Source organism: Anomaloglossus baeobatrachus, chromosome 12, assembly GCF_048569485.1.
Source record: "Anomaloglossus baeobatrachus isolate aAnoBae1 chromosome 12, aAnoBae1.hap1, whole genome shotgun sequence".
NCBI lineage: Eukaryota > Metazoa > Chordata > Amphibia > Anura > Aromobatidae > Anomaloglossus > Anomaloglossus baeobatrachus.
In genome coordinates, this window is record NC_134364.1 from 9,158,891 (window position 1) to 9,170,529 (window position 11,639).

At 53.6% G+C, this 11,639-nt stretch overlaps 1 protein-coding gene across 3 annotated transcripts in view; it reads right to left on the reverse strand.

The window, feature by feature from the left end:
- The window catches only part of EML5 (EMAP like 5), a 209,534-nt gene extending 198,218 nt beyond the window's left edge, over positions 1-11,316 (reverse strand). For all 3 annotated transcript variants that reach the window (XM_075330633.1, XM_075330632.1, XM_075330634.1), the window contains exon 1: positions 10,957-11,316. In XM_075330633.1, coding sequence (XP_075186748.1) covers positions 10,957-11,153 — 197 coding nt within the window. In that variant the 5' untranslated portion in view covers positions 11,154-11,316. The remainder of the gene's footprint in view (positions 1-10,956) is intronic.
- Positions 11,317-11,639: the final 323 nt, after the last annotated feature.

Sequence of the window (11,639 nt, forward strand, 5' to 3'; positions counted from 1 at the left end):
CTGCTATATGGGCTCCTTTCCATCACTGGTAATACTATTTAGGATTGGTACATGGGCTCTTTGCCACCACTGATGGTACTATTGAAGGTTGGTACTGCCATATCGGTTCTCTGCAACCATTGATAATACCATCGAGGGTTGATACATATAAAGACCCCTATGTGGCCTCTGCCACCACTGATTGAAGGGTGGTACTACCATATTCAGTTTTTGCCACCACTGATGGTATTATTGAAGGTAGGTACTGACAATATGGGGCCTCTGCCACTGCTGATAATACAATCGAGGGATGGTACTACTATATGGGGTCTCTGCAAGCACTAATAACACTATTGAGGTTTGGTATTGTTATATGGGGTGTCTGTCCCCACGGATGGTACTATTGAACGTTGGTACTGCTATATATGGTCTCTGCCACCTCGGATAACACTACTGAGGGTTGGGACTGCTATATAGGGTGTTGGACACCCCTAATAACATTATTGAGGGTTGATACTGCTACAGTAGCATGCAAAAGTTTGTGCATCCGTGGTCAAAATTACTGTTATTCGTGAACAGTTCAGCAAGTTGAAGATGAAATGATCTCTAAAAGGCAGAAAGTTACAGATGACGCGTTTCCTGTGTATTTTAGGCAAATATATATATTTTTTTCATCTTTTAAATTTTAAAAATTACAAAAAGGAAAATTGTTTGATGTAAAAGTTTGTGCACCCTTAGAGATTTGTGTGCTCAGAAAACTGTGACCAAGTTGTCAGCCCCTCATTATCCTGTTGGGGTTATGTCGTATTCACTATCATCAGGTGATGCAAATGTCACAGCTTTATAAACACCCGGCCTCCTCTAACCTTGTGCCAAAAACCAGCAGCCATGGGTTCTTCTAAGCTGCTGCCTAGCACTCTGAAAAAATGGAAATGGTGGAGGCCACAAAGCAGGAGAAGGCTATAAGAAGATAGAAAAGCTTTTTGACGTTGTCCTTTCCTCAGTGTGAAATGTAATTAAGAAATGTCCGTTACCAGGAACAGTGAAGGTCAAGATCAGGTCTAGAAGAGCAAGCAAAATTTCTGTGAGAGCTGCTGGTAGAATTGCTAGAGGCAAAACAGAGCCCCTGCATGACTGCAAAAGACCTTCAGGAAGATTCAGCAGAGTCTGGAGTTGTGGTACATGGTTGTCCTGTTCAGAGACAACTGCACAAATATGGCCTTCATGGAAGAGTCATCAGAAGAAAACCTCTCCTGCGTCCTCACCATAAAATTCAGCGTCAGAGTCTGCAAAAGACCATCTAAATAAGACTAAAGGCCCCGTTACACGCAACGACATCGCTAACGAGATATCGCTGGGGTCACGGAATTCGTGACGCACATCTGGCGTCGTTAGCGACGTTGTTGCGTGTGACACTTACGAGCGACCGCTAACAATCCGAAAAGCGTCACAAATCGTTGATTGTTGACACGTCGTTCATTTTCAAAATATCGTTGCTCGTTCAGGACGCTGGTTGTTGGTCGTTCCTGCGGCAGCACACATCGCTACATGTGACACCCCGGGAACGACGATCAACAGTGTTCCTGCGTCCTCCCGCAACGAGGTGGGCGTGTCGTTAATGAGACTGCTCTCCGCCCCTCCACTTCTATTGGTGGCCTGCCGTGTGACGCCGCACGAACCGCCCCCTTAAACAAGAGAGTTTGTTCGCTGCCCACAGCGACGTCGCTAGTAAGGTAAGTTCGTGTGACGCATACCGGCGATTTTGTTTGCCTCGGGCAGCGATTTGCCCGTGACGCACAAACGACGGGGGCGGGTGCGATCGCTAGCGATGTCGCTACGTGTAAAGCGGCCTTACTGCATTATGGAAACAAGTCCTGTGGACCGATGAGGTTAAAATAGAACTCTCTGACCAGGGCTGGTGTCCGCACCCGGGCAAATGCTGAGGTCCTGGACCAGCAGGGGGCACTCACCATCATCCGCGGTGGTGATCAGTTCTGTGGTTCCTGGGTCGAGTTCCAGGGACCGCAGTTCTCAGGCCGGAAGCACACTTTCCTGGCTGCCGGCCCTGCATTTGCGTCCAGCATTCACTGCTGTACGCTGGGAGTATGTGCATGGAAGTACATCTGTGGGCGGAGCTAGAGCGCCAAGCGCTCCTGTCCCACAGACGAAGAGGAGTCACAGCGCAGTGCCATTCAGCGTCACCAGTCAGAGGGCTCAGAGTTGTATGTGTTCCCCCTCACTTTCCCCTCTAGCTGTAAGGGGCCCCCAGAAGTGTATGGGTCCCCTTCAGATCTGTATGTGCCCCCAACCCCCGAGCTGTATGTGCCCCCCCAGTGTGGTATGAGCCATCCCCAGAGCAGTATGGGACCACAGAGCTGTATACCAACCTCCAGAGCAGTATGGGCCCCGTTAGTGCTGTATGAGCGACGCTTAAGAGCAGTATGGGTCCCCTAGAGCAGTATGGCCCCCAAAAGCAGCATGGGCCCCCCAGAGCTCTATGAACCACCCCCAAGAGCAGTATGGGTCCCCCAGAGCTGTATGAACCACCCCCAAGAGCAGTATGGGTCCTCCAGAGCTGTATCAACCACCCCCTAGAGTCCCCCCAGATCTGTATGAACCACCCCAATAGCAGTATGGGGCCCCCAAAGCTGTACGAGACCCCTAGAGCTGTATGACCCACCACCACAGCAGTAAGGCCCCACAGAGCTGTATGCACCCTCTAGAGCAGTATGTGCGTCCACTGAGACTTTTTCGCCCGGGGCCCACGAAAACTTGGAGCCAGCCCTGTCTCTGGCCACAATGATCAAAGGTTTGTGTCGAGTAAAAAGGGCACAGAATTTCAGGAAAAGAACATGTCGCCAACCACTAAGCATGGGGGGGAACAATTATGCTTTGGGGTTGTGCTGCAGCCAATGACAAGGGGAACATTTCACGGGTAGAGGGAAGAAGGGATTCAATGAAATGTCAACAAATTCTGGATGCAAACATAACACCATCTGTAAAAGGCTGGAGGAGAAAAAGGAGGAGGAGAAAAAGGGAGGAGGAGAAAAAAAAAGGAGGAGAAAAAGGGGGAGGAGAAAAAGGGGGAGGAGAAAAAGGGGGAGGAGAAAAAGGGGGAGGAGAAAAAGGGGGAGGAGAAAAAGGGGGAGGAGAAAAAGGGGGAGGAGAAAAAGGGGGAGGAGAAAAAGGGGGAGGAGAAAAAGGGGGAGGAGAAAAAGGGGGAGGAGAAAAAGGGGGAGGAGAAAAAGGGGGAGAAAAAAAGGGGGAGAAAAAAAGGGGGAGAAAAAAAGGGGGAGAAAAAAAGGGGGAGAAAAAAAGGGGGAGAAAAAAAGGGGGAGAAAAAAAGGGGGAGAAAAAAAAGGGGGAGAAAAAAAAGGGGGAGAAAAAAAAGGGGGAGAAAAAAGGGGAGAAAAAAAGGGGGAGAAAAAAAGGGGGAGAAAAAAAGGGGGAGAAAAAAAAGGGGGAGAAAAAAAAGGGGGAGAAAAAAAGGGGGAGAAAAAAAGGGGGAGAAAAAAAGGGGGAGAAAAAAAGGGGGAGAAAAAAGGGGGAGAAAAAAGGGGGAGGAGAAAAAGGAGGAGGAGAAAAAGGAGGAGGAGAAAAAGGGGGAGAAAAGGGGGAGAAAAAAGGAGGAGGAGGAGAAAAAGGAGGAGGAGGAGAAAAAGGGGGAGACAAAGGGGGAGAAAAAGGGGGATAAAAAGGGGGAGGAGGAGAAAAAGGAGGAGGAGGAGAAAAAGGAGGAGGAGGAGAAAAAGGAGGAGGAGGAGAAAAAGGAGGAGGAGGAGAAAAAGGAGGAGGAGGAGAAAAAGGAGGAGGAGGAGAAAAAGGAGGAGGAGAAAAAGGAGGAGAAAAAGGAGGAGGAGAAAAAGGAGGAGGAGAAAAAGGAGGAGGAGAAAAAGAGGAAGGAAAAGAGGGAGGAAAAGAGGGAGAAAAAGGGGGAGAAAAAAGGGGAGAAAAAAGGGGAGAAAAAAGGGGAGAAAAAGGGGGAGGAGAAAAAGGAGGAGAAAAAGGGGGAGAAAAAGAGGATGCTTCTATAAAACGGGTAATGATCCTAAAACACAAATCAAAATTCACAACAGACGATATCAAAAGGAGCAAGCTGAAGGTTTTACACTGGTCTCACAGTCCCATGATCTGAACATCACTAAAAATCTGTGACCAGACCTCAAAAGAGCAGAGCATGCAAGACAAGCCAGGAATCTCACAGAACTGGAAGACGTCTCCAAGTAAGAGCAGAGCATGCAAGACGAGCCAGGAATCTCACAGAACTGGAAGACGTCTCCAAGGAAGAGCAGTGCATGCAAGATGAGCCAGGAATCTCACAGAACTGGAAGACGTCTCCAAGGAAGATCAGTGCATGCAAGACGAGCCAGGAATCTCACAGAACTGGAAGACGTCTCCAAGGAAGAGCAGTGCATGCAAGACGAGCCAGGAATCTCACAGAACTGGAAGACGTCTCCAAGGAAGAGCAGTGCATGCAAGACGAGCCAGGAATCTCACAGAACTGGAAGACGTCTCCAAGGAAGATCAGTGCATGCAAGACGAGCCAGGAATGTCACAGAACTGGAAGACGTCTCCAAGGAAGATCAGTGCATGCAAGACGAGCCAGGAATGTCACAGAACTGGAAGGAGGAAAATCCCTTAAATAAGAACAGAAAGACTCTTGGCTGCTACAAAAAGCGTTTACAAGCTGTGATACCGCCAAAGGGGGTGCTAATTGGTATAAACCATGCAGGGTGCACAAACTTTTGCTTCAGACCATTTTCCTTTTTTGTTAATTTAGAAATGTAAAAAATGAAAACAAATTTTTTGTTGTTGACTAAAATACAAAGGCGATGCGTCATCTTTACCTTTCTGCCTTTTAGAGAACATGTCATCTTCAACTTGTTTAACTGTTCACGATCACAGTAGGTTTGACCGGGGGGTGGGGGTACTGCTGTATGGGGTCTCGATCACCACTGATAATACTATGGAAGGGTTGGGTCTGCTTTATGAGGTCTCAGCCACCACTCATGGTACTACTGATGGTTGGTACTGCTATAGGGGGCCTCTGCCACCACCGACAATACTATTGAAGGTTGGCACTGCTACATAGGGTTTCTGCCACCACTGATGATACTATTGGGGGTGTATATTGTTATTAGGGGTCTCTGCTACCACCGAACAATCTGCTGAGAGTAGGTACTGCCATTGGTAGGTTTCTTTGGTTTCTCAAGGGCACGAATGATGGTAGGTACTTCTATTAGTGGGGGTCTCTTTGGACTCTTGTAGCTGGATTCTCTTTGGAGTCCCTTTAGGGTTGGTATCTATATAAGAGGAGGCCTCCTGTTCATGGGCACCTCTATCAGAGGGCTCTTGTTGCTGGGCACCTCTATCAGGGGGGCTCTTGTTGCTGGGCACCTCTATTGGGGGCTCTTGTTGCTGGGCACCTCTATTGGGGGCTCTTGTTGCTGGGCACCTCTATCAGGGGTCTCTTGTTGCTGGGCACCTCTATCAGGGGTCTCTTGTTGCTGGGCACCTCTATCAGGGGCTATTGTTGCTGGGCACCTCTATCAGGGGCTCTTGTTGCTGGGCACCTCTATCAGGGGTCTCTTGTTGCTGGGCACCTCTATCAGGGGTCTCTTGTTGCTGGGCACCTCTATCAGGGGGGCTCTTGTTGCTGGGCACCTCTATCAGGGGCTCTTGTTGCTGGGCACCTCTATCAGGGGTCTCTTGTTGCTGGGCACCTCTATCAGGGGCTCTTGTTGCTGGGCACCTCTATCAGGGGTCTCTTGTTGCTGGGCACCTCTATCAGGGGTCTCTTGTTGCTGGGCACCTCTATCAGGGGCTCTTGTTGCTGGGCACCTCTATCAGGGGTCTCTTGTTGCTGGGCACCTCTATCAGGGGTCTCTTGTTGCTGGGCACCTCTATCAGGGGCTCTTGTTGCTGGGCACCTCTATCAGGGGCTCTTGTTGCTGGGCACCTCTATCAAGGGTCTCTTGTTGCTGGGCACCTCTATCAGGGGCTCTTGTTGCTGGGCACCTCTATCAGGGGGTCTTGTTGCTGGGCACCTCTATCAGGGGCTCTTGTTGCTGGGTACCGCTATCAGGGGTCTCTTGTTGCTGGGCACCTCTATCAGGGGTCTCTTGTTGCTGGGCACCTCTATCAGGGGGTCTCTTGTTGCTGGGCACCTCTATCAGGGGGTCTCTTGTTGCTGGGCACCTCTATCAGGGGTCTCTTGTTGCTGGGCACCTCTATCAGGGGCTCTTGTTGCTGGGCAACTCTATCAGGGGGTCTCTTGTTGCTGGGCACCTCTATCAGGGGGTCTCTTGTTGCTGGGCACCTCTATCAGGGGGCTCTTGTTGCTGGGCACCTCTATCAGGGGTCTCTTGTTGCTGGGCACCTCTATCAGGGGCTCTTGTTGCTGGGCACCTCTATCAGGGGGTCTCTTGTTGCTGGGTACCTCTATTAGGGGGGCTATTGTTGCTGGGCACCTCTATCAGGGGCTCTTGTTGCTGGGCACCTCTATCAGGGGCTATTGTTGCTGGGCACCTCTATCAGGGGCTATTGTTGCTGGGCACCTCTATCAGGGGGTCTCTTGTTGCTGGGCACCTCTATCAGGGGCTCTTGTTGCTGGGCACCTCTATCAGGGGCTATTGTTGCTGGGCACCTCTATCAGGGGCTATTGTTGCTGGGCACCTCTATCAGGGGGTCTCTTGTTGCTGGGCACCTCTATCAGGGGTCTCTTGTTGCTGGGCACCTCTATCAGGGGCTATTGTTGCTGGGCACCTCTATCAGGGGGTCTCTTGTTGCTGGGCACCTCTATCAGGGGCTCTTGTTGCTGGGCACCTCTATCAGGGGCTCTTGTTGCTGGGCACCTCTATCAGGGGGTCTCTTGTTGCTGGGCACCTCTATCAGGGGGTCTCTTGTTGCTGGGCACCTCTATCAGGGGGTCTCTTGTTGCTGGGCACCTCTATCAGGGGGTCTCTTGTTGCTGGGCACCTCTATCAGGGGGTCTCTTGTTGCTGGGCACCTCTATCAGGGGGTCTCTTGTTGCTGGGCACCTCTATCAGGGGGTCTCTTGTTGCTGGGCACCTCTATCAGGGGCTCTTGTTGCTGGGCACCTCTATCAAGGGGTCTCTTGTTGCTGGGCACCTCTATCAGGGGGTCTCTTGTTGCTGGGCACCTCTATCAGGGGGTCTCTTGTTGCTGGGCACCTCTATCAGGGGGTCTCTTGTTGCTGGGCACCTCTATCAGGGGTCTCTTGTTGCTGGGCACTTCTATCAGGGGTCTCTTGTTGCTGGGCACCTCTATCAGGGGCTCTTGTTGCTGGGCACCTCTATCAGGGGGTCTCTTGTTGCTGGGCACCTCTATCAGGGGGTCTCTTGTTGCTGGGCACCTCTATCAGGGGGTCTCTTGTTGCTGGGCACCTCTATCAGGGGGTCTCTTGTTGCTGGGCACCTCTATCAGGGGGTCTCTTGTTGCTGGGCACCTCTATCAGGGGGTCTCTTGTTGCTGGGCACCTCTATCAGGGGGTCTCTTGTTGCTGGGCACCTCTATCAGGGGTCTCTTGTTGCTGGGTACCTCTATCAGGGGTCTCTTGTTGCTGGGCACCTCTATCAGGGGTCTCTTGTTGCTGGGCACCTCTATCAGGGGGTCTCTTGTTGCTGGGCACCTCTAAGGTATTAGGGGGCTCTTGTTGCTGGGCACCTCTATCAGGGGTCTCTTGTTGCTGGGCACCTCTATCAGGGGCTCTTGTTGCTGGGCACCCCTATCAGGGGTCTCTTGTTGCTGGGCACCTCTATCAGGGGTCTCTTGTTGCTGGGCACCTCTATCAGGTGCTCTTGTTGCTGGGCACCTCTATCAGGGGTCTCTTGTTGCTGGCCACCTCTATCAGGGGTCTCTTGTTGCTGGGCACCTCTATCAGGGGGTCTCTTGTTGCTGGGCACCTCTATCAGGGGTCTCTTGTTGCTGGGCACCTCTATCAGGGGGTCTCTTGTTGCTGGGCTCCTCTATCAGGAGTCTCTTGTTGCTGGGCACCTCTATCAGGGGGTCTCTTGTTGCTGGGCACCTCTATCAGGGGCTCTTGTTGCTGGGCACCTCTATCAGGGGGTCTCTTGTTGCTGGGCACCTCTATCAGGGGTCTCTTGTTGCTGGGCACCTCTATCAGGGGTCTCTTGTTGCTGGGCACCTCTATCAGGGGGTCTCTTGTTGCTGGGCACCTCTATCAGGGGTCTCTTGTTGCTGGGCACCTCTATCAGGGGGTCTCTTGTTGCTGGGCACCTCTATCAGGGGTCTCTTGTTGCTGGGCACCTCTATCAGGGGCTCTTGTTGCTGGGCACCTCTATCAGGGGGTCTCTTGTTGCTGGGCACCTCTATCAGGGGCTCTTGTTGCTGGGCACCTCTATCAGGGGGTCTCTTGTTGCTGGGCACCTCTATCAGGGGGTCTCTTGTTGCTGGGCACCTCTATCAGGGGGTCTCTTGTTGCTGGGCACCTCTATCAAGGGCTCTTGTTGCTGGGCACCTCTATCAAGGGGTCTCTTGTTGCTGGGCACCTCTATCAGGGGGTCTCTTGTTGCTGGGCACCTCTATCAGGGGGTCTCTTGTTGCTGGGCACCTCTATCAGGGGGTCTCTTGTTGCTGGGCACCTCTATCAGGGGTCTCTTGTTGCTGGGCACTTCTATCAGGGGTCTCTTGTTGCTGGGCACCTCTATCAGGGGCTCTTGTTGCTGGGCACCTCTATCAGGGGGTCTCTTGTTGCTGGGCACCTCTATCAGGGGGTCTCTTGTTCCTGGGCACCTCTATCAGGGGGTCTCTTGTTGCTGGGCACCTCTATCAGGGGTCTCTTGTTGCTGGGCACTTCTATCAGGGGGGCTCTTGTTGCTGGGCACCTCTATCAGGGGCTCTTGTTGCTGGGCACCTCTATCAGGGGGTCTCTTGTTGCTGGGCTCCTCTATCAAGGGCTCTTGTTGCTGGGCACCTCTATCAGGGGGCTCTTGTTACTGGGCACCTCTATCAGGGGCTCTTGTTGCTGGGCACCTCTATCAGGGGCTCTTGTTGCTGGGCACCTCTATCAGGGGTCTCTTGTTGCTGGGCACCTCTATCAGGGGGTCTCTTGTTGCTGGGCACCTCTATCAGGGGTCTCTTGTTGCTGGGCACCTCTATCAGGGGCTCTTGTTGCTGGGCACCTCTATCAGGGGCTCTTGTTGCTGGGCACCTCTATCAGGGGGCTCTTGTTGCTGGGCACCTCTATCAGGGGTCTCTTATTGCTGGGCACCTCTATCAGGGGCTCTTGTTGCTGGGCACCTCTATCAGGGGTCTCTTGTTGCTGGGCACCTCTATCAGGGGCTCTTGTTGCTGGGCACCTCTATCAGGGGCTATTGTTGCTGGGCACCTCTATCAGGGGCTCTTGTTGCTGGGCACCTCTATCAGGGGCTCTTGTTGCTGGGCACCTCTATCAGGGGCTCTTGTTGCTGGGTACCGCTATCAGGGGTCTCTTGTTGCTGGGCACCTCTATCAGGGGTCTCTTGTTGCTGGGCACCTCTATCAGGGGCTCTTGTTGCTGGGCACCTCTATCAGGGGTCTCTTGTTGCTGGGCACCTCTATCAGGGGTCTCTTGTTGCTGGGCACCTCTATCAGGGGGTCTCTTGTTGCTGGGCACCCCTATCAGGGGTCTCTTGTTGCTGGGCACCTCTATCAGGGGTCTCTTGTTGCTGGGCACCTCTATCAGGGGGTCTCTTGTTGCTGGGCACTTCTATCAGGGGGTCTCTTGTTGCTGGGCACTTCTATCAGGGGGTCTCTTGTTGCTGGGCACCTCTATCAGGGGGTCTCTTATTGCTGGGCACCTCTATCAGGGGGTCTCTTGTTGCTGGGCACCTCTATCAGGGGTCTCTTGTTGCTGGGCACCTCTATCAGGGGTCTCTTGTTGCTGGGCACCTCTATCAGGGGTCTCTTGTTGCTGGGCACCTCTATCAGGGGGTCTCTTGTTACTGGGCACCTCTATCAGGGGGCTCTTGTTGCTGGGCACCTCTATCAGGGGGCTCTTGTTGCTGGGCACTTCTATCAGGGGGGCTCTTGTTGCTGGGCACCTCTATCAGGGGTCTCTTGTTGCTGGGCACCTCTATCAGGGGTCTCTTGTTGCTGGGCACTTCTATCAGGGGGGCTCTTGTTGCTGGGCACCTCTATCAGGGGCTCTTGTTGCTGGGCACCTCTATCAGGGGGTCTCTTGTTGCTGGGCTCCTCTATCAAGGGCTCTTGTTGCTGGGCACCTCTATCAGGGGGCTCTTGTTACTGGGCACCTCTATCAGGGGGCTCTTGTTGCTGGGCACCTCTATCAGGGGGCTCTTGTTGCTGGGCACTTCTATCAGGGGGGCTCTTGTTGCTGGGCACCTCTATCAGGGGGCTCTTGTTGCTGGGCACTTCTATCAGGGGGGCTCTTGTTGCTGGGCACCTCTATCAGGGGTCTCTTGTTGCTGGGCACCTCTATCAGGGGTCTCTTGTTGCTGGGCACCTCTATCAGGGGTCTCTTGTTGCTGGGCACCTCTATCAGGGGTCTCTTGTTGCTGGGCACCTCTATCAGGGGTCTCTTGTTGCTGGGCACCTCTATCAGGGGGTCTCTTGTTGCTGGGCACCTCTATCAGGGGTCTCTTGTTGCTGGGCACCTCTATCAGGGGTCTCTTGTTGCTGGGCACCTCTATCAGGGGTCTCTTGTTGCTGGGCACCTCTATCAGGGTCTCTTGTTGCTGGGCACCTCTATCAGGGGTCTCTTGTTGCTGGGCACCTCTATCAGGGGGCTCTTGTTGCTGGACACCTCTATCAGGGGTCTCTTGTTGCTGGGCACCTCTATCAGGGGTCTCTTGTTGCTGGGCACCTCTATCAGGGGTCTCTTGTTGCTGGGCACCTCTATCAGGGGTCTCTTGTTGCTGGGCACCTCTATCAGGGGTCTCCTCAGGGTGGTCCTGCGCTCTGCCGGCGGTTAACCCCTTCCCTCCCGCCCGTTACCTGATGATATCGTCGTTGTGGCCCAGGTAGAATTTCTGCTTGTGCTCCCGGGTGTTGTAGACCACCCCGACCCCCGCCACGAAGTAGACGATCTCCTTGGCCGCCGTGTAGTACAGGTTGTTCCGGCACTGGTGGCCCCGGTAGCCGTACACCCACTCCAGCCGGAGGTGGCAGCCGGGCGCCGTCCTGTCAGCCATGTCCCGGGGTGAGGTCCTCGTACACGGGGGCGGCTGTGCGGGGCAGAGGCCGCATCAGTGGAGGCTGCGGGGTCGCTGTGCTCCGCGGGCTCCGGGCAGGACGCAGCCGCCGCTGTCCCTGGTGCTGAACCTCCGCAGCCGCCGCCGCCTCCTGCACTGAGCGTCCGAGCTAACGCCTGCACGGGAACGCCTCCTGCTCAACGCGGATTGGATGAGAAGCAGGATTGACGTCTCTGTCATCCAATCACAATCAGGTCTCCATCGCTGAACTCAAAATTAAAGTGATAGCGCCCAGAAGACTGATCTAGGGTCTTGGTTTGCAAGGGGCTTCCGAGACTGCAGCAGAGTCCGCAGCAGAGTCCACAACAGGGTCCACAACAGGGTCCGCAGCAGGGTCCACAGCAGGGTCCACAGCAGATTCCACAACAGGGTCCACAACAGGGTCCACAGCAGGGTCCGCAACAGAGCCCAGTATAGAGTCCACCA